The 21,349-nt window shown below is 45.1% G+C and overlaps 1 protein-coding gene across 1 annotated transcript in view; it reads left to right on the top strand.

Moving 5' to 3' along the window:
- Positions 1 to 5,827: 5,827 nt before the first annotated feature.
- Positions 5,828 to 21,349, top strand: part of LOC126545862 (protein singles bar-like) — a 49,484-nt gene continuing 33,962 nt past the window's right edge. Inside the window, exon 1 of the mRNA XM_050193875.3 lies at positions 5,828 to 6,513. Coding sequence (XP_050049832.1) covers positions 6,403 to 6,513 — 111 coding nt within the window. The 5' untranslated portion in view covers positions 5,828 to 6,402. The remainder of the gene's footprint in view (positions 6,514 to 21,349) is intronic.

Raw genomic sequence — 21,349 nt, 5'->3', positions numbered from 1 at the left:
CGTGGGTGCGTGTGTGCGTGTGTGTGCGTGTGTGTGTGTGTGTGTGTGTGTCACGGCGCGTGTATTTGCCGTGTTCATCTGAACTTTGATAATACAAAATACTTGCTTAAGCTATGCAACGCATACATTAGACCCTGGAATAGTGCCGCCTTATGCGTACCTGATGACTGATGCGCACTGGTGTCAACTCTTAATTATGCATGTTGTGTGCGTATTTTGTATATGTTGCGTGTCTGTGAAGTGTGTTACAGGGGGTTGCGCGCATAATTTCATTTCTCGTCATGCCCATCTGGAGTAGCACGCTAGGGGTGCTGCCCGCCATACATGTCCAGTTTTTATTAAAGTCACTCTTTGTCTCTTTCTTCAGATTTAGCTTCGAGAAGATGACGCGAACCCAAGAGGAATTTGCGCAGAGTTCCGCAAGCGAGCTTCGCCTCGCCCTTTAGTATAACCGATATGGTCATTCTCTCGCGTGGAAAAAAGCAGCGAACGCATGGTCGGAGGAGCCGAGGCATAACGCGCGATGCACCTCGACGTTAAATGAACTCTGACCCGATCCGCTGGCATCCTATTTCACTAAAAGAATCTATATTTTTGCCGTGTCGATTAAAGTCTGTTGGAATGGCTGCCTGCGAAATTCTGCTCATGACCTACTGACATGAGCGGATCCAGGGGGAATGTCCGGACCCCCCTCCCCCCTTAGAATTTGTTTACGCAGCGCCAGCGTGCGGCACGTGACAAACTCACAAACTCTTTCTTCCCAGCTGCTAGAGTTCTTTTGCTCTGGATAGACAAGAGATGCTTAATAATTATTGATGAGAACCCGCCAGCACGGAAAGAGACTCATCATCAGCAATCACCTCACTGGGATTTGATCCCGTGCCCTCGGGGTTAGCAGCGCAGCACCAAAGCCACTACACCACCATGGCGGATGTCTCGTTTGTGGTAATGCTATATTTCCTTCGCGATGTAGTACTCATCGTAGTAGTACGATGTATACTAGAGTCAAGGAGGCGAAAACACTCTCCACCTTTACTATAGAGCGCTTATGGATGCACTTCCAAATTCCACCGGCCGGTCAGAGGCGCTCGTTTCCAAGAATGCTATATATGAGTCGTGATCACCCTTATAGAGGCGTTTGCAGAGATTCCGAAAAAAAGCGGAATTCTTCTCTCCACTCATTAGGCATAGGTCTTCTAATTTTTTTGTGCGCGCGATCATTATGCTTTGGGGCATAAAGTTCAGACGAGAACAGTGGGGATATCTAGAGCGTTTAGGTCTGTACTAGGGAATGGATTTGCTCATACTGCTCAAAACAAGCACCGTAAACTGATCTACTTGGTCATGGATATTGGTTTTGTCTGTAATCAGTGACCAGTTGGTGTGGGCAAGAAATAATATAAACCAACATAATCACCACTCTTGAAAGCAAAGCGAGAGGTTTCATTTATGCCACTGGAAGAGCTCTGCCTCAGGGCTGACACAGAGGCAGTTATCTTTAGTGATGGATGAAACTCATCGGGAGGCACATGGGAAATGTCAGAGTGAGAGACATCTATAACTTGAGCATTCGAGATGCAAAGGTCTAAGACGTTGCCACATGAATTGGCGATCAAGTTATGCTGCTGAAGGGAACAGAAGTCTAGAAAGTCCAACAACTGGCTGCATTTCTTCTCTATGTAGTAACTGAAATGATAATTTCTAAGCGTATTCCAATCAATTCCAGGTGTATTAAAATCACCAGGAAGTATTACTCTGTGCTTGCTGTGAGAAGATATTACACTTTCACTGGAAGAGATGACCTCATCGAATTTATTATTATTATTATTATTATTTTGTTGTTGTTATTCCATGATAGCTTGCAGTGACATAACCAAAATGCTTAATTTTTCCCTGCCTCCAGTTTTATTTTGGCAGATGCGTCTTCTCTCGGTGCATATCACCATGTTTACTTCACTGACATGACGAATGGAGTTGTGCGATCATTCCCAGTCTTGCAGCGGCAGGTAACTAAGTATAATATGTAACTGTTTTAGGAGTGATATAACCTAAACTATTCCAAACTGTATCTATTCCATTTCTGCAATTAGCCCACCACGCTTGGTCAAAATATTTCAGGCCACCCCCACTTCGCCTGTCGGTCATGCGACGTCACGAAAACCGCGAAATCTTCCCATCAGATATGACGTGTACTCACTGATTATGCATTATTGGACTGAACAAAAGAAAACGAATTAATTCCGATTATGTGCCTTTTTCGTCATTGGTCCTCCGCTATTGATTAAAAGCTTTTAGACCACGCCCGCTTTGCCTGCCTATCACGTGGCGTCCCGAAACCGCGAAAACTTACTACGTCAAAGTGGCGCTTAGGCATTGAAGATGCAATAATCGCCGCAGACTGCCCCGTTCCGAAAGGAATAGAAGATGGCTGCCCGCCGATCGCTCAGGCACTATCTACTCGGAGCTGCCGGGTAGAAAGGATTTATTTGCGTATAATAAAAATATGGTGTAGTAGTATAACGTTGTCGAGCCCTTTCGGCACGTATACGATATCGCTCTAACTTTCCTTCGGTGAGAATCCATTTTAGCGGTATTAATGCGAAGCTTTTTTGCCGAGTTTCAGGCACCTTTTTGTACGTATCTGACCTCTAACGCCGAACGCGGGCAGCTAACTAGTGTGCGAGTTTATCGTTTCGAGCATAAGAGTTTCATACAATAATTGCTAGAGTGAGCTGAGGCGCTAATGTCTACGTGAGCTGTAAGCAGGGCGACTCATCCAGCTTGAAATTGGTGGTTAGGTTAGTACATGGATTTGCCTAAACTTTGTCCTTTTGGCTTCAATCGGCTTTGTCACTTTGTATATAAGCGCATCATGTTCAACAAAGTACCCTGTTATAAATAATTAATTAAGCATTAATAATGTCGTCCGATGACAGGATTTGAAAACATGTCTTTAGAACATAAGCCTGATATTGAAACCCTTAGGCCACGGACGCGTGCGTCGACAAGCTGCATAGAACCCCCTTTCTCGCGGGTGCAAGCCTGCGCGTTGAGACGCTTGGCGCGCTTCGGTCCGCAGTTGCACCAGAAGAAACCACGAAGAAACCGAGAAGAAATCAGGAACACCACGAGCGCAACACTACACGGACACCACTGAAAATTTAAACAAATGATATGTATATGATATACTGCGTGTAAATATGTGTATATAACATCCAACCTGTCTATAATTCACGGCAAGCGAAATCTTTTCTTTGTATAACATGCTGCTCTTCATACTAATATTATATGGCCATTCCAGGCGCATTCCTGTCGTCGGCGTCGCCATGATGTTCTGCACAAAGTCCAAGGGCGATAACGTCGTCGCCGCGCGCCGTATGATGTACGTGCGAGTGAAATCATGCGAGTTCAATCTCGCGTGCGCAAGGGAAGAAAGCGGAGAGGAAGCGTGCCGTCTTCCGTCGTGCGCAAAGGCACCGGGGAGGAAGGGAGGGAAGGAAGGGAGCGTTGACTACGGCGGCATGCAGCTGCGTACATGGCGCTGCCGTGCGGGGCCTATATTGAAAGCTATCGGCTTTGGGGACAGAGTGCGCCGAATGACGATAGCTTTGTTTGCGCTGTGTTCTCGCCGCTTAATTTGCGTTAAAGCGAGAGGCAGCACGAAGGTCAACTCGCTCGCTGCTGATACCGCGCTTTTTCACTGCAGGGTTTTGACATCGAGTGTGCGCGGTCATGGAGTGAGATGTGTTCATGTTTGCTTGTGCGCACGTAACATCATGCTTGTTTATTTAGTTCGTAAGTGAATGTTTACAAGCTTATATACGGCCGATAAAACTGCTATCCTTACTTCGTATAGCTGCCTATAATTTGTTATCGAAATCGATGCTTCGTGTTTCGGGCGAAACTGCGACTTTTTTGTACCTCGAAAACCACACTTCATACACACACACATACATGTTTCCTGGGCCAGTCACATCAAGAATGCTTCGCTCTACGTAGATTTCAACTGCAGTTGAGACTGCCTGTTTTTGACGATGTGTAGGATCATTCGTCTTGGCACTGTGGCGGTGGCAGAAGAGCTATCTGTCCCGGGTGCCAGACGACCTAACTACGCCACTGTGGATATCCGAAATAATTTTGCCTCGCGAGGAAATTTTGGCGCTTTGGCACTTTTATTATCTGCTACTCAACGGAAGCGGAAATACAGTATTGCAATAGGATCATGTGTAACTAACATTGCATTCGCTAGACAGGAGACGTCGTAAAACTGAGTTAAACTGCTTGACGGAAGGTAGCAGCCATTATTTTCACAACTGAATAAATGAATAAAGCCTTTATTATAACAAATATAGAATGCAACGCAATATGGTTGGCTCCTGAAATAATTCCAAAGTTTTCGCACCATTCTCATGCACGTAACCATGCGAGAACACCCTTGTGTTAAAATGCTACGTTTTTACTGTTACCGCGAAAAACAAAGAACAAAACGGGTGTGAAGCCACACGCCGATCCTGTCACCGCGTTGTCACTCTATAGTCCTTTACCTTGTTTAACTAAACTTTGTAACGATCTTGCTTTTGACAGAGAATCCAAAGTCTTCCTCCTCCCCCTTCTCCCCCCCCCACACACACTTTTGAAGCGGGCGCTTTCGGCTGCACGCTGGAAAATACAACAAAACAACAGCTGATGCCAAATTTCTTTTCGAATGCATTAACAACGTAAGTAATGCTTTTCTTTATTAGGAATGCTTTTCTTTATTACGTATAGTGTCTAATTGTCTAAGACACCCACACCGTCCTTCTCATCCGGTTATCATCTACTTTCACTGCGCTCGGCCCCCACCGAAGCCCTCTCCACTACATCGTGCTCCTCGCCTCTTGTCAGGTAAGAAAAGCCTGTCAAGGTAGTCATGCTAGGCAATGTCAAGGTAGGCAAAACAAATAAAAGGGACCTATAAACTAGGTCAGCGTTTGACTGGGCTCTTCAAACAATGACGCGGTTCATCGCCCAATGCTTGCGTCTTACGTAAGTTTGACCTGAGGAGATTAGAATAAACAGATTGGAATGGTTTTACGTTATAGGGCCCTTGGTCGACTAACGCTGCCCATGCATTCAGTCAAGTGATCTTATTTTCTGTTCCTGCCATTCTTGCGAGCATACGAATCATGATTATATTTCGCACTTTACTCGTTTATGAGATGCGGTGTAGGATGGATTTATGTAGAGCATCGCGTCCATTGGAAGATATCCCTGTTCTGTCTCGATGCAGTATCCTGTTTGGCGTCCTGTCCGACATCCGAAAGCCGTATTTCTCGAAAATTCGTACTTGATTCGAATAAAAAATCCTCTACAGATGATTTTATCGTTATTCGAACAGGTTAGAATAAAAAAGCCTCTGTTCATGCACCCTAAACGAGAAGCTTTGTGAATCCGGCTCCCAGATTTTACCGCAACTTGTCTGCACTCTATTCGCAGGACTTGGGTTCTCACATGAAGCGTGATCAGAACAACAAATCTTTCCCTTTGCTAAATTAATGCACGCCCCGCGTCATTCGTTTTCTCGCACAACTTTGTTTTGTTACATGGCGGCTCAAATGGCTTATGCAAATGCCTTCTAACAAAACGCGGAACCTTCCGAGCACTTCCGTCTGTACTACGAATCTCTCTCGCGCCTTCATACTGCGCAAAGCCGGCTGCAGCTGCGCCCAGGCTGCGCCAGCGATGGCGCACGCATTACTACGGAAGAGTGCGGACGCCTACGCGCGCCGCGCATTTCCGGCTGGCATGCACAGGTGTGTCGCAAGTGCCGCTAGTGTCGTTGTCGCTGCGCTGTGGTCGGTGACGTAACGCGGCGGACCGGGCCGGCGGCGCCGGCTGTTCGCGTCGTGAGTCACACCGAGACGGGACGCACGATCGCGGAAGAACAAAGTGGGGCCATCTAGCAATTGCGGCGCGAGTCTGCGGCCTGGTTTGCCCTTGCGGTTTCGCCCCTGCGTGGGCGGTATCTCGTTCTGCCCAGAGAGGGCCGCACAGGCGCGCGGACACGCTCGCTGCGTTCAGAAACCACGGCGGAGATATGAAAAAAAAAAGAGAAAGAAAAACCTGAGGAGGAGTGTCCCAGAGCGCTCGGAAACGCACGCGCGCGCAGGAAAAAAAGAAAAAGAAACTCGAGGAGAGCCTCCGGAGAGCACGCAGGGGAACCAGTCGCCGGCCGGCGCGCAGCTTTTTGGGAGCGACAGGCCGTCTCTAGAGGCTAAAATCGCACTTCGGAGAATTTCGAACCGAGGCTGAATCGCAGGCAGCACCGATACGCTACTTCGCCTGAGGTCCACGCAACGCTGCTAGCCCATCAGCTTTCCATTTGAAAGCGAGGTCGCCCCGTTTTCACGTCTTTCAATCAAGATGTCGCACACCGTGACGGTGACGAGAGTGACGACCACAGGCAGCTCGCCGATGGTGATCAACACGGGATACGCCTGTAATATCCAGGGAGCCCTCAAGGTCCTCGAAACAGTGAGTGTTGGTCACCGCTCAAGCATCTGATCGCTCAAATGTCAAGGTGCCGAAACATTTCACTTTGTACGTGAACGCTGAAACCAAAGTGAAATACATTCGGACGAAACGTCGCTATGACTTGCTTAAGTAGTGAATTCAGAACATTTCTTTCGCTTTAACCGCGGCACCGTGTAGTTACCAAAATATGCGTATAACAGCGAAAGCTGTAGGAACTGTGGTCGGTAAATGGGTAAACGTTAAGCGATATGAAATCCGAAACCAATTGCGCGGGAAGAACAGTGGTCACGTGTCGGGGCGTGGTTCTGAGTTCTACGTGCTTGTCAAAGCGGGACTGCATGCCGACATTTATCCGTTAGGTCTGGTGCTACTGGACTCTGCCCATCTGCGACGCAGTGAGCCCACTGTGGCAAATTAGATCGCCGTGAGTTGTAGTATACTGGGCGCGGCATGGTGGCATAGAAAAGGTCAAGCGAAGCGTCAGACGCAACGGAGCGGCCGCTCGTCTGCTTCCATTTTTAGCAGACGAGAAGTGGAGCGCGCAGGCTTTCGGACAGATGCAATTGATTCGCGATGCTCCCGGGTCATCAACTGGCAGCGCGCCCATAGGCTTGTCAGAAAGAAGTACTGGCTCCCCGGTGGCAGTTTGAGCTCGTTGCACGAGGAGCTACGAGGTTCGCTTGAATTCAGTGCAACACTTGCATTCCTATTGCACCTCGCGCTTATTTTCTACAAATGTGCAGCGGCAAGCGCTGTCGTATGATCTTAATCCCGTTTTGGTATAGTCAAATCATGGCTTTGGCGGTGACAGCGCCGAAAGGACGGAGGGAGAAACGCAGTGCTTGCTGTTTGTACCGTGACTTATCGTCCTTATAAGAGCTCCCTTAATTGTAATCAATGAGGGGGTGCGGCAACGGGATCATCTTTCGTAGTTGTTCACGCATAACTGCTTTTATCATCTCCAGCAGGCCGTTGGAGTAGCTAAGGGTTTATCTGTTTATATGCGGGAGCATTGCTGTCCTTATACGGCCACTCATTTTGTGGCGCGCTCGCCGGCTCGTGCTTTATGGCATTCCAGCATGATAGGCGCGTTGCCGGTGTTTTGACGAGGGTATGACGCATAGCGGAGGAAATACAAAATCGCGCTTACTTTTACGTCACTGAGAGAGCTGCGTCAAGGAAACAGCTGTGTTGGCTCAAACAACTGTTTTCTTTCATGTATACATAACGGGCATGTATTCACGATTCCAAGCAGGCTGATAGCTCTAATGGCGGTTGATGGAAACGCAAGCTTGGACATCGAGTGCCATTACTATACGTTAACTATATCAGCTACTATAATGTCTGCCTTCTAAATGGGCCTAATTAGCCAAATGAGGCTACTCGCCGCAATTGTTCTTTGGAAAGAGAGAACTAGCTGCCATCTCGTGCACTGGTAGTGGGCGTGTCATGTTTTGCAATAGTTTCGTAGGTGTTGGCTTGTTTCCGTCGTGGTTTCTGCTTCAGAGTTACGTCATTTCCTTTTTTGAGCGACACCGGATACCCATGATAGGGGTCGAGCCCCGACGGAGTAGATAAGAGAGGGATGTTTCTCAACGCTGACTCTTCAAGTGGCTAGGGTGTCTGCGACTTAGGAACAATTTCTTCTTTATTTTTTGTTCTTTTTTTCTTTTGTCCTTGAAGGAAATATACAGAAACGAGAAACAGTCAATACAGACGTGCAGACGGATGTGAAATCGTTCCATGACTATTCTGTGGACGATAAACATAAGGCACAGCATGCAGCTAGGAGTGTCCCAGAATATGTGTAAAACGTGGGGGAGCGCTCTTTTGGCGATGTGGACCAGCGCACCCGACGGAAAGCAAAGTTTTAAACAAAATAGGCCAGCCGTTTAGATGTTTTACCAAGCCTTGTACTACATAGTTTCTCAATACTTATCATAGTTTCGCGGGGGTTAAAATGTGACATCTGACATATTATCATTACTCTTACATAGTCCAGTGACTGCGATAAAACCGGTTCACATGCGTTTATCCCAAGCGCACGGTAACACTATGGCAGGTGGTGACAAAATGATCGTTTGCTTACATATAGCTTAAGAGGAAGCTTTAGCTCGTGCCCAACTCCGACGCGGCCTATTCAAATACATGTAAAACGCGAAAACGTTTTTCTGAGATAACCCCTGTGCCGATTTTAATTAAATTTGTTCCATTTGGGAGAGAACGTTAAATTCTAATGACTGTTGGAAGCGGAATTTTGATTTAGGTCCTGAATATTGTTAAAAAGATTTTACGGCGTGCCTCCATAATCAACTTGTGGCTAACTTGGCCCGTATAACGCCAGAATCTAATTTAATTTTAGCATTTGGTCTCTAAAAAACACTAAAATGGTGGCGCCAGACGATGATCTTATCAGCGTGTTTCAAGTTGATGAAGGTACTGATCCATTTTATCAGCAATAATCAGAACCTTACATATATACAGCGTGTCCCAACTATCATGAACCAAGATTTAAACATATGCAAATGCCACGTAGCTGGACAGAACAAGGTAATTTTGTTTGCCGTCGCTTGGAGATACTCTGATATTTTTTTTTCATTCCGCCTAATTAGATATCAATCAATCAATCAAATCTTTATTTCCAACGACAGTTGGGGGTCCCTTAGGCGAAAAGCGGTAGTAACACCACTTGAAAATACCTAAAGGCCCACGTACATGACAGCGGTATTACGATTCATACGTTTAAAAACAAATTTACAGTAATCAAGTAAAAGATGCAGTTAAAAAAAATTAAGAAGAGGTTGTGCAAATACAACAACGGAACAATAGAACAAATAAAGTCAATATATAAGTACACTCCAGAACAGTTGTACAATATAGTTGAAATATTCAATGTTCACGTGAACACACATCATAAAATGACGAAAATAAACGTTACAAGGAGTAATGAAACATACTTTATCATGTTCGGGCAGTACAAAAGACATTAGACAAGAGTTAGAAAAAATTCACGCATTTCTTTTTTTGTAAACGTAGAAAAGTTGGCGTCTTTCTCTTCATATTTATTAAGTAGGGACGGCAGTGTGAATCTAAGAGACTGCAAAAAATAGGTCGTGCGGGAACGAGGAACAAGCCACTTGTCGGTGCTGGAGGTGCGTGAATCAGTGTAACGCATGCTTATATTAGATAAATCTTTAATAAACACTTTGAATTGTTCGTTTGAAAAGAAATTAGCATACATTAAACGAAAATCGAACATGCGTTTCACACTGAATATTTTATAGCGGGTAAACAATGTAACTGTAGAACTATTGCGCGGGACGTTTGCAATATACCGAAGTGCTCTTTTCTGCAATAGGTGAATTGTATTTATGTTACTAAAGGTTGTGGTGCCCCAGACTAACAGGCAGTAATTTATATGGGAAGAAAACAGAGCATGATAAATCTGAAGTTTAGCATTTTCTGGAAGAAAGTGCCTACATCGTGACAGAACACCAGCAGCACGCGATAACGATTTAGTCAGTGATGCAATATGACACGTCCATGTCATATGAGCAGAAAAAGTCACGCCCAGAAGTTTATGTTTCTCCACTATTTCGACGGGTATTCCCTCAAGCGTTAATGATTGGTTCACGCTGACTTCAGTGCCTCGGGATCTGAAAAAGACAGCCTTTGTTTTTTTTTCGCATTTATTCGTAGGCCATTAGCTGTAGACCATTGCAGCACATCTGAAAGTACACTTTGAGTTCTCGCAACAATTTCAGTTGGATCTTGTCCAGAAACAAAAATACTAGTGTCATCCGCATAGAGCAGGAATGAGGCGTCATTGTTTATCTTAACAATATCATTTATGTAGATATTGAAGAGCATTGGTCCTAAAATGCTTCCTTGAGTTACGCCACAAGAAATGGTTTTAGAAGATGAAAAACAGTTAGCAATTGAGACGCATTGTTTTCTCTCAGACAGATACGAACTAAATAGTGAATTAGCTACACCACGTACCCCATAAGCACTTAATTTCCCGAGTAAAATGTAATGGTTCAGGGTATCGAAGGCTTTGCTATAGTCAATGAAAACGCCCAGCGTAAGCTTTTTTTCTTCGATGTTATTAATTATCAGTTCTTCTTGAGCTAACAGTGCAGTCTGTGTAGATTTACCACGTCGAAAACCGTTCTGATACTCCGAAAGTATATTGTGTTTGTTAAAGAAGCTATTTACGCGGCAGAATATTATCTTCTCTAATCCCTTGGAGAATACAGGAATTATAGAAATTGGTCGGTAATTATTAGCATCATTAATATCTCCACTTTTAAATATAACAGAAACTTTTGAGATTTTCATGAGATTTGGGAAACAGCCAGACTGAAAGACTAGATTAAACACGTAGGTTAGACAAGGAGCAAGGAGGTCAATTACGTGCTTAATCGCCTCTACCTGAAATCCATCGACATCGAAATCTTTACTGTTTTTTAGAGAAAGAAATGTGCATACTATTTCTGCTTCATCTGTAGGTGCGAGAAAAATTGTATCAGTATTATGGTAATTAATGTTAGTATGAGCAATGCTTCCCAGTGGTTACACCGCATTAGCAAAGTGCTCACTGAAGTGCTCGGCTAGATGCACACCGGAAAGTTTGGTCCCGCTAATGGTTATTTCCGTTAATGTATTCTGACCCGCTTTGCGGTTCAATGCCTGATTGATGGCTTTCCAAACTTGGTTTGGGCGCCGTCGACAGATGTCATAAAACATGTGGTTATAGTAGGAGGCCTTTGCCTTTTTCAGCGCGGCAGTTAGTTTGTTTCTGTAAGTTTTAAAGGCCTCAAATTCCTTAATATCGCGTGTGCGCAAAAACTTCTTAAAAAGGCGACCTTTCTTCTTGATAATTTTGATATGCTCGCGTCCTACCCAAGGTTTTCTTCTTTTTCCGTTAGCTTTGGTGCTTACGTAAGGAAAAGATGTGTTGTAATGACTAGTGAATATAGATAAAAATTCACGATAGCTCTCATTTGGGTCTAGCTTATCGTAAACAGAAGACCAATCTTCCCTCAGCAAACGCATGCGGAATGAGGTCATATTTTTGCTAGACATATATCTATGTTTAACGATATCCTGGCAAGTTATTTCATTTTCAGTAGTTTTAGGAAAAGCAATAAAGACAGGACAGTGGTCACTTACGCCGGCGCATACCGTGCCAGCTGCGCTTACATCAGTGTCTATGCTGACGATAAACAAGTCTAGTATGCCAGTCCAATAATTAGTCTTAATTAGTTAATACACGTCTTGACGGGGCCCCGGACCCCGTCAAGCTGCTCCAAGGTAGCTTTTTGTCCCCGGCCTTTTTCTCTTGGAGAAATAAATGAATCTTGAATCTTGAATCTTGAAATATTATAATTAGATGAAAACTGTCAATGAGAAAATTGTAGAGCGACATGAAAAACTCCCGATACAGCTTTCTGTTGCTCAATACGTGCTACATAAACGTGTTTTTCCGAGCGTGAAAGAAGCCGTCGAATACGCGTTAAAATTGCCGCGCGACTGGCCGCTCGAGGCACTTTGCGTGTATTCGCAGTCTTCTTTCAAGCTAAAAAAAAAAAAACACTTCGATGTAGCACGTATTGAGGAACAGAAAGCTGTATCGGGAATTTTTCATGTCGCTCTACAATTTTCTCATTGACACTTTTCGTGTAATTATAATACTTGAGAAGTTGATTAATTCAATAAGACTAATTATCTAATTAAGCGGAATGAAAAAAATAATCTGAGTATCTCCAAGCAACGGCAAAAAAACATTACCTTGATTCTGTCCAGCTACGTGGAATTTGCATATTTTTATATCTCGGTGCATGATAGTTGGGGCACCCTGTGTATTACTTTGGTTGAGCGAATACTTCAAGTAATCCTTAAAAACAGCGCAGCATAGCGATAAAATATGATTACATTTTCGGCGACGCATTATTCGTGCCGGTGTACTTAATTAACTTTGCTATTATCACTTTTAAAAAATTCTTATTAATCTACTTTAATTACTTTGACATTCAGTTTGCGGCGGTCAGCGCTCAAGGCATGTCCAGTCGGTATCAATCCTACTGCCTGCTTCGAGGTATTCGTTCCCAAAATCTTCCAGGAAAGACATCGGTGTTCCACGTGATTTTGTCAAAGAAAGCTTCCCGGAAGAATGCGTTTTGCCGCCAGTTTAGGGATGCATATCTCGCCTCTGTATTTTGTAATTATTTGCAGTTCTTAATTGAATTAAAGAAATGATAAATATTTGTAGTTCAATTAAGAATGACAAATAATTACCCCTATGCTGTCCTTCGTGTCATTGTTTGTTGGCTTATGATTTGACTAAAAACAAATCAGGCCCCTCAATTTCCTTTCTTCTCGTTCATTACACAGCAAAGGTCTCGAATCCGGCAGCTTTGATCAAAGCCTTCAGGTAGCATGTGTGGGTTTATTGACCAGTTGCCTTCACTCCAAAAGATCACGTACCGCATGACGCCAACGGTAGATAGAATGTTTTACACGCACTGCCAGGATCGTGAGTGGTGGCGAGAGAGAGAGAGAGAGAGAGAGAAAGAGAGAGAGAGAGAGAGAGAGAGAGAGAGAAATAGAAGATTGTGGTGGCGCTGGTTAACAATCCAAGTGGCTAGTTCTAGCAGAAAGACATGGGTATACCCCAGAAAGTAGATCGGAAAACGGCGCCGCGGTAGCCCAACCGGCAAAAGAATTGCATAGGTAACTTGAAGACGGGGGTTCGTATGCCACCTGTGGCCAGCTGCTTTTTCATACACATTGGTTTGCACTTTTTTATCATTTCATTAATTTCTTAAAGAACTGCAAGTAATTTCCCCTATGCATGCTGGCCTTCGTGGTGTCATTGCTTGTTCATCATATATATATATATGTATATATATATATATATATATATATATATATATATATATATATATATATATATATATATATATATATATATATATATATATATATATATAACCTGCAGCGTCGTTTGAAAAGCCCAATCAAACGTTCCCCTCGTTTATAGGAGGTCACTTATGTTTGCTTTCAAAGCGAATAGCATTTTCTGAGCGGTTTTTATTATCCGAGATACTGACAAGAGGTTAGCAGCGCGCTCAAGTGGAGAGGGCTTCGATGGGGCCGAGCCAGCACACTGAAAGTAGATAACCGAATGAGCTCTGCAGGGTGTTTCCGGCGTTTGCTATTGGTCCGTTTCCCCTTACTTAGGTTGCGCTGCAGGTCGAAAATCGCGGCCGCGTGCAAAGGAAGGTTAAAATGCTTGACAACGGATCTTTAGCAAAGAATAGTTGGAAAAGTGATGTCGTATACGTGCCGACAGCGCTCGATAACGTTATACTGCCAGGCAAAAAGTTTATTATGCGCAACTAAAATGACGCTCTCCGGCAGCTTCGAGCAACCAGTGCCAGAGCGATCGGCGGGCCTTTCGGAATTAACGGCGCTGTCTCCGGCTATTCACAAACAATTTAGTTTTATTCGGCATAATAGTGCGTATTCAACGCGTACAGGCCACTTTCACGCGGTGAGCTTTTGCGGTTTTGTGACGTTGCGCAACAGACAGGCGAAGTGGGGGTGGCCCTTAAATTGTTTCAGCAATCGCGGCGGGCAGACTACAGAATTGGAATAGAAAAATTTGTAATAGCTTTACGTTGTAGCACCCCAGCCTTCGTCGTAGTCTTCCAAAAAAGTTAGTCGTTGTTTTTCTGCATTCGTTTAATGGAAACCTACAGCTATCGCGGCGTCTGTGCTCTGCAATCACGATATTCTGCATTCCCAACAATATACTTATTCCAGAAAGCGTCCCGCATAGCTTCGTACTAATAACCGAAATAAAATTTAAATTGTAGGGTTTTACCCGGCCATCATAAAGTGCTGGTTCTACAATAAATGTTTATTCCTCCTCCTCCTCCTAGGGTTTTACGGGCCAAAGCCACGTCTGATTAGGAAGCACGCCGTAGTGGACGACTCCGGATTAATTTTGACCGCCCTTGGATTTCTTAAATGTGCACCAAAATTTAAGTACACGAGCGTTTTTTTTTTTTTTTGCGTTTTGACCCCATCGAAATGCGGCCGCCACGGTATAGATCGAACCCGTGACCCCGAGCTGAGCAGCGCCATAGCAACTATAGCTAACGCGGCGGGTAATATTAGAACCACGGTTTCCTCAAAAATGCGAAACAGTGACAGCAATGGTGTCAACGATAGTGCCATCTGCAGTTAATTTTAGCAGCGGCGCACAAACAACTCGCGCATAGCTATTGGGCTGAAGTCGGGCATTGCACTGTAGGTGGCCCGTCTGACGCACAGGCGCGGTGGTACAGCCACGCGTCCTTAAGAGGAAGCTTTAGCTCGGGCCCAACTCCGACGCGGCCTATTCAAATACATGTAAAAACGCAAAAACGTTTTTCTGAGATAACCCCTGGACCGATTTCAATGAAATTTGTTGAAATTGAGAGGGAAAGCTAAATTCTAGTGACTGTTGGAAGCGGAATTTTGATTTAGGGCTTGAATTTTGTTCAAAAGATTTTCAAAAATTCAGAAGTTTGAAAAAAATAGAAGCACGAAGTTTACAAATTTATAGCTCTGCATCAAGAACAGATATCGCGATTCTGTAAACGGCATCCATTACACCATTCAAAGCGGACAAATTTAATGTGTCAGTTTACATCTTACGTGAATTTGTTACGTTGTTTACAAAGGTTCTGCAAAAGTTGTAGTTACACATTACTCCATTTTTTGAGGTTCATGTGTAACATATCAATTTTGTCCGCTTTAGATGTGCTGTCAGGTCCAATTCACAGAATTGCGATATCATTTTTTCTTGGTGAGTTACGGAGTTGTAAACTTGATAGTTTCGTTTTCTGAAAATTTGCGATTTTTGCGAAATTTTTATAAAATTTTCACAACCTAAATCAAAAATTCGAAACCAACAGTCACTAGAATTTAAGTTTTTCTTTTAAGTGCGCCAAACCCCGTCAAATTTTGTACAGTGGTGGCCGAGAAAAACGAATTCTCCTTTTACATGTATTTAGATAGGAGCACCTGAGCTAAAGCTTCCTCTTAAGGCCGCAAGATAAAGGAGCTCAGGTGACCGGAGCCCGGCAGGGGCGGCATTTTGGATCATCGGAGCCCGTATCTTGGCTTGACAATAATAAAGTTTGCATGGCTAAACAGTAATAGAATACTGCTAGAGGTCGTGATCTGTAGCACAAGAAAATACGCACGCATGGGGAAAATGGGGACGGCAAATGAGCGTTGTCCCTCAACTGCGCATACTTCTTTTTTGCGTTATTAGTTCTCGTGGCTTACGCATTGTCATCTTATCAACACTATCTTGCATAACTCTAGTTGTTCAAATAATTTATGGGATTTTTGGTCTATTGTTTCTTCACGAATTGTGAGAGACGCGGAGGATTTGTACTTGTATTCTTTTCGGTATGTCTTTTAGCATGGTTTTGCCCTTCGTAACTCACTGTGCGGCTTTGGGACGTTAAACCTCCTACCCGGTTTTGCTATACCGCAAAGATGTGCGAGCATCGAAGCCTGTAAGCGTTTATTTTCGTTCTCGTTTTGTATGCGCTCAAGATTTGGAATAACGTCTTCAAATTTCTTCTTTCAATTATTTTTGACAATATGGCATCGCAAAGTATGTCGAGACCGCATCCCCGAAGTCCTGTAACATAGTGCCATTCTTAAGGGCTGGAGTTGACGCGACAGCGCCATCAATCCCACTGCGGGGTCAAGCTCCTTGTACTCCACATATATAGCGTGGCTCGTTGCGGGCAGGCGGCGATCCGTCGCCGAGGGAGGGAACATAGGCTGATATCGCGTCGCTCGCTCTTTCCTCGCGGATCGATACAGTGTACAGGCAATACATGCCCGATGCCTGTCCGTTGGGAACAGCGATCGACTACGGCGTCTCGGAAGCTTCTTGTGCAGGACTCCTGCCCGCGTTGTCTGCCATTGTGCGTTTGTGCTTGCCTGTGCTGCTCAATGCAAATGCACTCTGTATAATGCTTTGCAGACTGCGAATATTGGCAGGTCCACATTTCACGTTTCGTTACCATGCTGTTGACCGCTATTACGGCTATATTATTATTATTATTATTATTATTATTATTATTATTATTATTATTATTATTATTATTATGTTATATGGCCGACCTTGTTTTTGTTGCATTTACCCTGTTTTCTGCATGCTATTATTTTGGAGTATGATAGACTAATTGATCGATTGATTGATCGGTTGATTTCTGTTCGCGGTGTTCGCGTCGCGCACCCGCTCCCCCTAGTCTGGGTCACCATGCGTAGGCACCAGTAGTTTTACCCATCGACCTCTCCTGGCTCTGCATGCGAATAAGGCGCGCCATAGAGGAGGCGGTTGCCCGGCAGCGAGTGAGTGAGAGTTGCTCGGGGAAAAAAATGGTCGGGTAGCACCGTGCCGGCGGACGCCGTATAACTACCGTACCTAACTTCCTCGTGTTGGAATCGTTTCGTTAGATGGTTGGTCGGCAGCGGCCGAGCGAAGCGACAGGTTCAGGTGGTCGTTGCAAGGCCTGCAGCACGTATGCGTAGCACAGCTCAACTCTGACGAAAGCAGAGTCCCTTCCCTCCGTGCGTATAGAAAGTTCGAGGCTAAAGCGTGTGGGAATCGCGGACGGCGGCTGGCGCGGATGCACAGCGCAGCCGCCGCCCGCGCATCCCACGCGTGGCCCGTCCACGCTTGGCGGCGGCGCCGGCTCGCGCGTGGGCGCCTTGCCGCCGAGGGTCCCGCGCGCGACTCGTTGGGCGCGGCTCCGGCGAAAGTCGGTCTCGGGGTGCCCGCGCGCGCATCGCAGTCCCCCGCTCTCACTGTCGCTCGAACCCGCGCTGTGGTCCCTGTCCGAACGTCGGAGGCGCTCAAGGGGCCATGAAACGCTTTTCATCTGCGCTGTGCATTTGCCATGTGGTTCCGTCGTGTTTTCCCTTCTCTCGTCGTTTGCAAGTCCTTTGCATAGTGCGGATCAATCTAGCTCGTGCAACATCCACTATGCACGGCCAGTCAGGCTTGACCACACAGCTTTCTCTGTCTCTCTTCTCTCGATTGCTTTTCTCGGTAAATGGCTCGTTAGTGTGTTTTACGCCGCCTCACTAAAAAACACTGCCAGTGATGGTTTTTACCGTCCGTGAAAAAAGAGCAGACGTTCTGGCGCAACAGAAGCGGGAAATGGAATATTGAGACGAACTAAATTAAAACAGAACATAACAAAAAAAAGCAATAAGGTTTAGCGCTCCGATATGAACTTGCGGACTATGAGAAACGCTGTATAGTTGGGGTGAAACCGGATTAATTTCTTGCACCTGAAGTTCTTTAACGTACACGCAAAGCAATGCGTGCACACGAGCGTATTTCCATTCCGCTCCCATCTAATTTCGGCCGTCGCGACCGGGAATCGAACGCGCGACCTCGTGCTGGCAGCAGCAGAACTCCACGGCCACTGAGCCACCGTGGCGGGTAATATTGCATTGAAACGGCCGGCACTGGAGGAGTGCCAGTATAATTCGTGGCTTCCTTGATTACTTTTGCGTTTTACAGAATTACTGTATATCTATTTTACGCGTTGTTGAACTTGTACACGTACCGGGCAGCCGCGTGTTTGATAAAGTGGAAGCTTGGACGAGTTGGTCATTCCATATCGACATGTCTGCACAGCGCAAAAGACTGGGAAAAGAAGAAAGGACACAACACTGGCGCTGACTTCAACTAAGCTTTATTTGCGAAACCGCCAGAACTAAATACGGTAAACATGTGCAAGAAGTAATACACACTTTTGCATGATGTCACACATATCAGAAATCCCTATCGCATCACAGCGGGAAATTGGGTGACATTTTTCTTGCTTACCATGACCGACTTCTTGCTAGCTGCCTTCATAGCACAGTGGTTGTAAATGTTTTCCGGTTTGTGGATGGCTTTTTGTTACTTCTTGCTTGTGAAGGTCAAGATTTTGAGCCTGCTGTTTCAGATGTACTTTGCCAGTTCAACCAGTGTTTGTCGCCACTTATCCAGACGCATGAACTACACCGGTGGATGCCTCGTTAACGTTTTTAGATTTCCGACTTAGTATCTCTAGAGGTCACATGTGCTGGATTTGTGAGCCCCGCGGGAACAAGCCACTTTTATCTTTATCTGTCGGCCCATTCCAAGCTGGTTAAACGGGGCATTGTAAATATTTGCTTCACAAATGCCCTAAATAAGGCTTGCTTCCACTCTTTAGCGCACAGGCTCATTACGCAGGCCTCGCATCTGACATGTGCTAGGTAACCCCAAGCTTCTGTTAGTTTCAGTAGCAGAAAAGATATTAAAGAAAATCAAGCTTGGAGACGAGTCACCAGCAGACTGCGCTGCCAGAGACAACAAGCGAGTCACGGTGCTACCGTATACTTGCACAAGATGTCGCGCAGCTTGAAGAAGATAGGCAATAAACTGGGGCCCTATAACGTAAAACTAATCCAATATATTTTTATTCCATTCTCCTGACGTCAAATTTGCGTAACCGCCGACGCAAGCATCGGGCGGTCACCTGCAGGGTTGTCTGAACAGACCAATCAAACGCTCTCCTCGTTGATAGGAGGTCACTTTTGGTTGCTTGAAAAACGAATAACATTGCCTACACTGAGCGGCTTATCTTATCTAATTGGCCGACAAGAGGTGAGGAGCACGCTCAAGTGGAGATGGATTCGATGGGGCCGAGCCACTGCACTAAAAAGCGATAACCGAATGAAAGAGGTGGTGCCGGCGTCTGCGATTGGTCCGCTTTCCCTGTCTTGGGTTGCGTTGGCTGGTCGAAAATCGCGGCGGCATGTAACGGAAGCTTACGAATGACGCTAAAATGGATCCTCAGCAAAGGAGAGTTCACAGAACAAGGGCGTAAACGTGCCGAAAGTGCTCGAAGACGTTACACGGCCACGCAGGAAGTTTTATTATACGCAAGTAAACCCATGCTATCCGGCAGGTGCGAGTAGCCAGTGCCTGAGCGATCGGCGGCAGCCATCTTTTATTCCTTTCGGAACGGGACAGCCTGCGGCTATTCAGAAGAAAATTCAGTTTTGTTCGGCCTATTACTGCATCTTTAACGCGTACACGTCACATTGACAGGGTTAGTTTTCGCGGTTTTGGGGCGTCGCGTGACAGGCAGGTGAAGTGGGTGCAGCCCTAAAAGTTTTTTGACCAATAGCTGAAGTCTAACGGCGAAAAGGCGTCGAATCTGAAATAACATTTTTTCTTTTGTTCAGTCCAATCATGCCTAATCAGTGTGTACGCGTCATATCAGATGGGGAGCTATCGCGGTTTTCGTGACGTCGCGTGACAGAGAGGCGAAGTGGGGGTGTTTAAAAAAGTTTTTGACCAATCGTGTAAGCCTGATTGCAGAATTGGAATAGAAAAGTGTAGAATAGTTTTACGTTATCGCGCCCTAGGTATTAAAGTTGTTGTTTCTGCTCCGGAGAAATTATCAATGCTCTGCAGGCGTGTGAATGCTCACGCCACACGACGAAATATTTGCAACACTACCTATGGGAGGCGTTTTGGAGCATGCGCACTGGGTGTGGTTTACTTGATTCCGCTGACTTAAGGACATAATTACGTTGGCCAAACGGGCAGCTAGATGTTTAAATGAGAAATTGAAAAAGCATTTTTACAATGGTCAGGCAGCCGTTCAAGGTGATCTTCTAATTACCTGCCCTTGGGTGCTTGAACTTAAAAAAAAAAAAAAAACGTCGTAATCTCCAAATACCGAGAACAGCTTACCCGTGAAATCATAGAGGCTGAAAAGATACAGCGGCTGGGTGACCTTTGCATCAGCATGTCGTCTATTGACCTCACCAAAAGCGATATCAAGTATTTGGCTGTGATGCGGTAGGGGATCATGAGATGTGTGACATCAAGCAATAGTTTTTATTACATTTTGCACATATCTAAACGTATTTAATTCAGGCGGTTTCGCAAATAAAGTTAAGTTCAAGTCAGCGTCTGTGTTGTGCCTTTTCTTCTGTCCTAGTCTTTTGCGCTGTGCAGACATGTCGCGTATTGTTATTAGAACTATAAAACGAAAAAAAAAATGATTAAGTGGGAAAGACAGAGGGAAGGAGCGTTGTCATATCCGCATTTTTCTCCACTCTTGCGACCCATTCACGTGGTTGACTAAACGGAGGAAAATATCCGTGGCAGGCATATTCGACTTGTTTTCTTGGTGATACGTTGCGTGACCTGTTCTGTGACGTATACATGTATATGGTGGCTGGAAAAGTGACGCATAGTAATTCGATCGTACGTTACGAGCGCACTGTAAAACCCGCTTCGGTCCTTTCCTCTTGTGACTCACTAGTGCAAGCTGACCCTCATGCGTGTTTTCATACTTGACAACTGAATAAGCAGCTTCTTTTGTAATAAACAGGGGATAAGATATAAGCCGAAAAGGGCGTAAGGAGAGGTCCCCGCAACTCAGTGCAGCCAGAAGGACGCGTTCCTTTGTTGCTCAGAAGAGCGCAAGTGCTACGACTTCCCAGGAAGCGAGCCAAGCATCGCGTGCGCTCATTGAATTTATAACCACAAGAAGTTAGATGGGAACGGGTCGAATTCGTACTTGTACATATATACTTACTTACTAGCGCCTGTCCTCAGCTTCACTCCCGCTGTAGTACAGTATGCGTCCTCTGAGTAATTAGACGGGCTTGAGTTGAAACGTATAGCTGCATCTGATTGTTTTAAATTATTTGTACGGTTAAATTGCTTTCAGCATTCTCTGTGCAATTGTGATCT

This window comes from Dermacentor andersoni, chromosome 1 (genome assembly GCF_023375885.2).
Source record: "Dermacentor andersoni chromosome 1, qqDerAnde1_hic_scaffold, whole genome shotgun sequence".
NCBI lineage: Eukaryota > Metazoa > Arthropoda > Arachnida > Ixodida > Ixodidae > Dermacentor > Dermacentor andersoni.
Note: the sequence above shows the minus strand (reverse complement) of the source record. Positions and strands in the feature narration are given on the sequence as shown.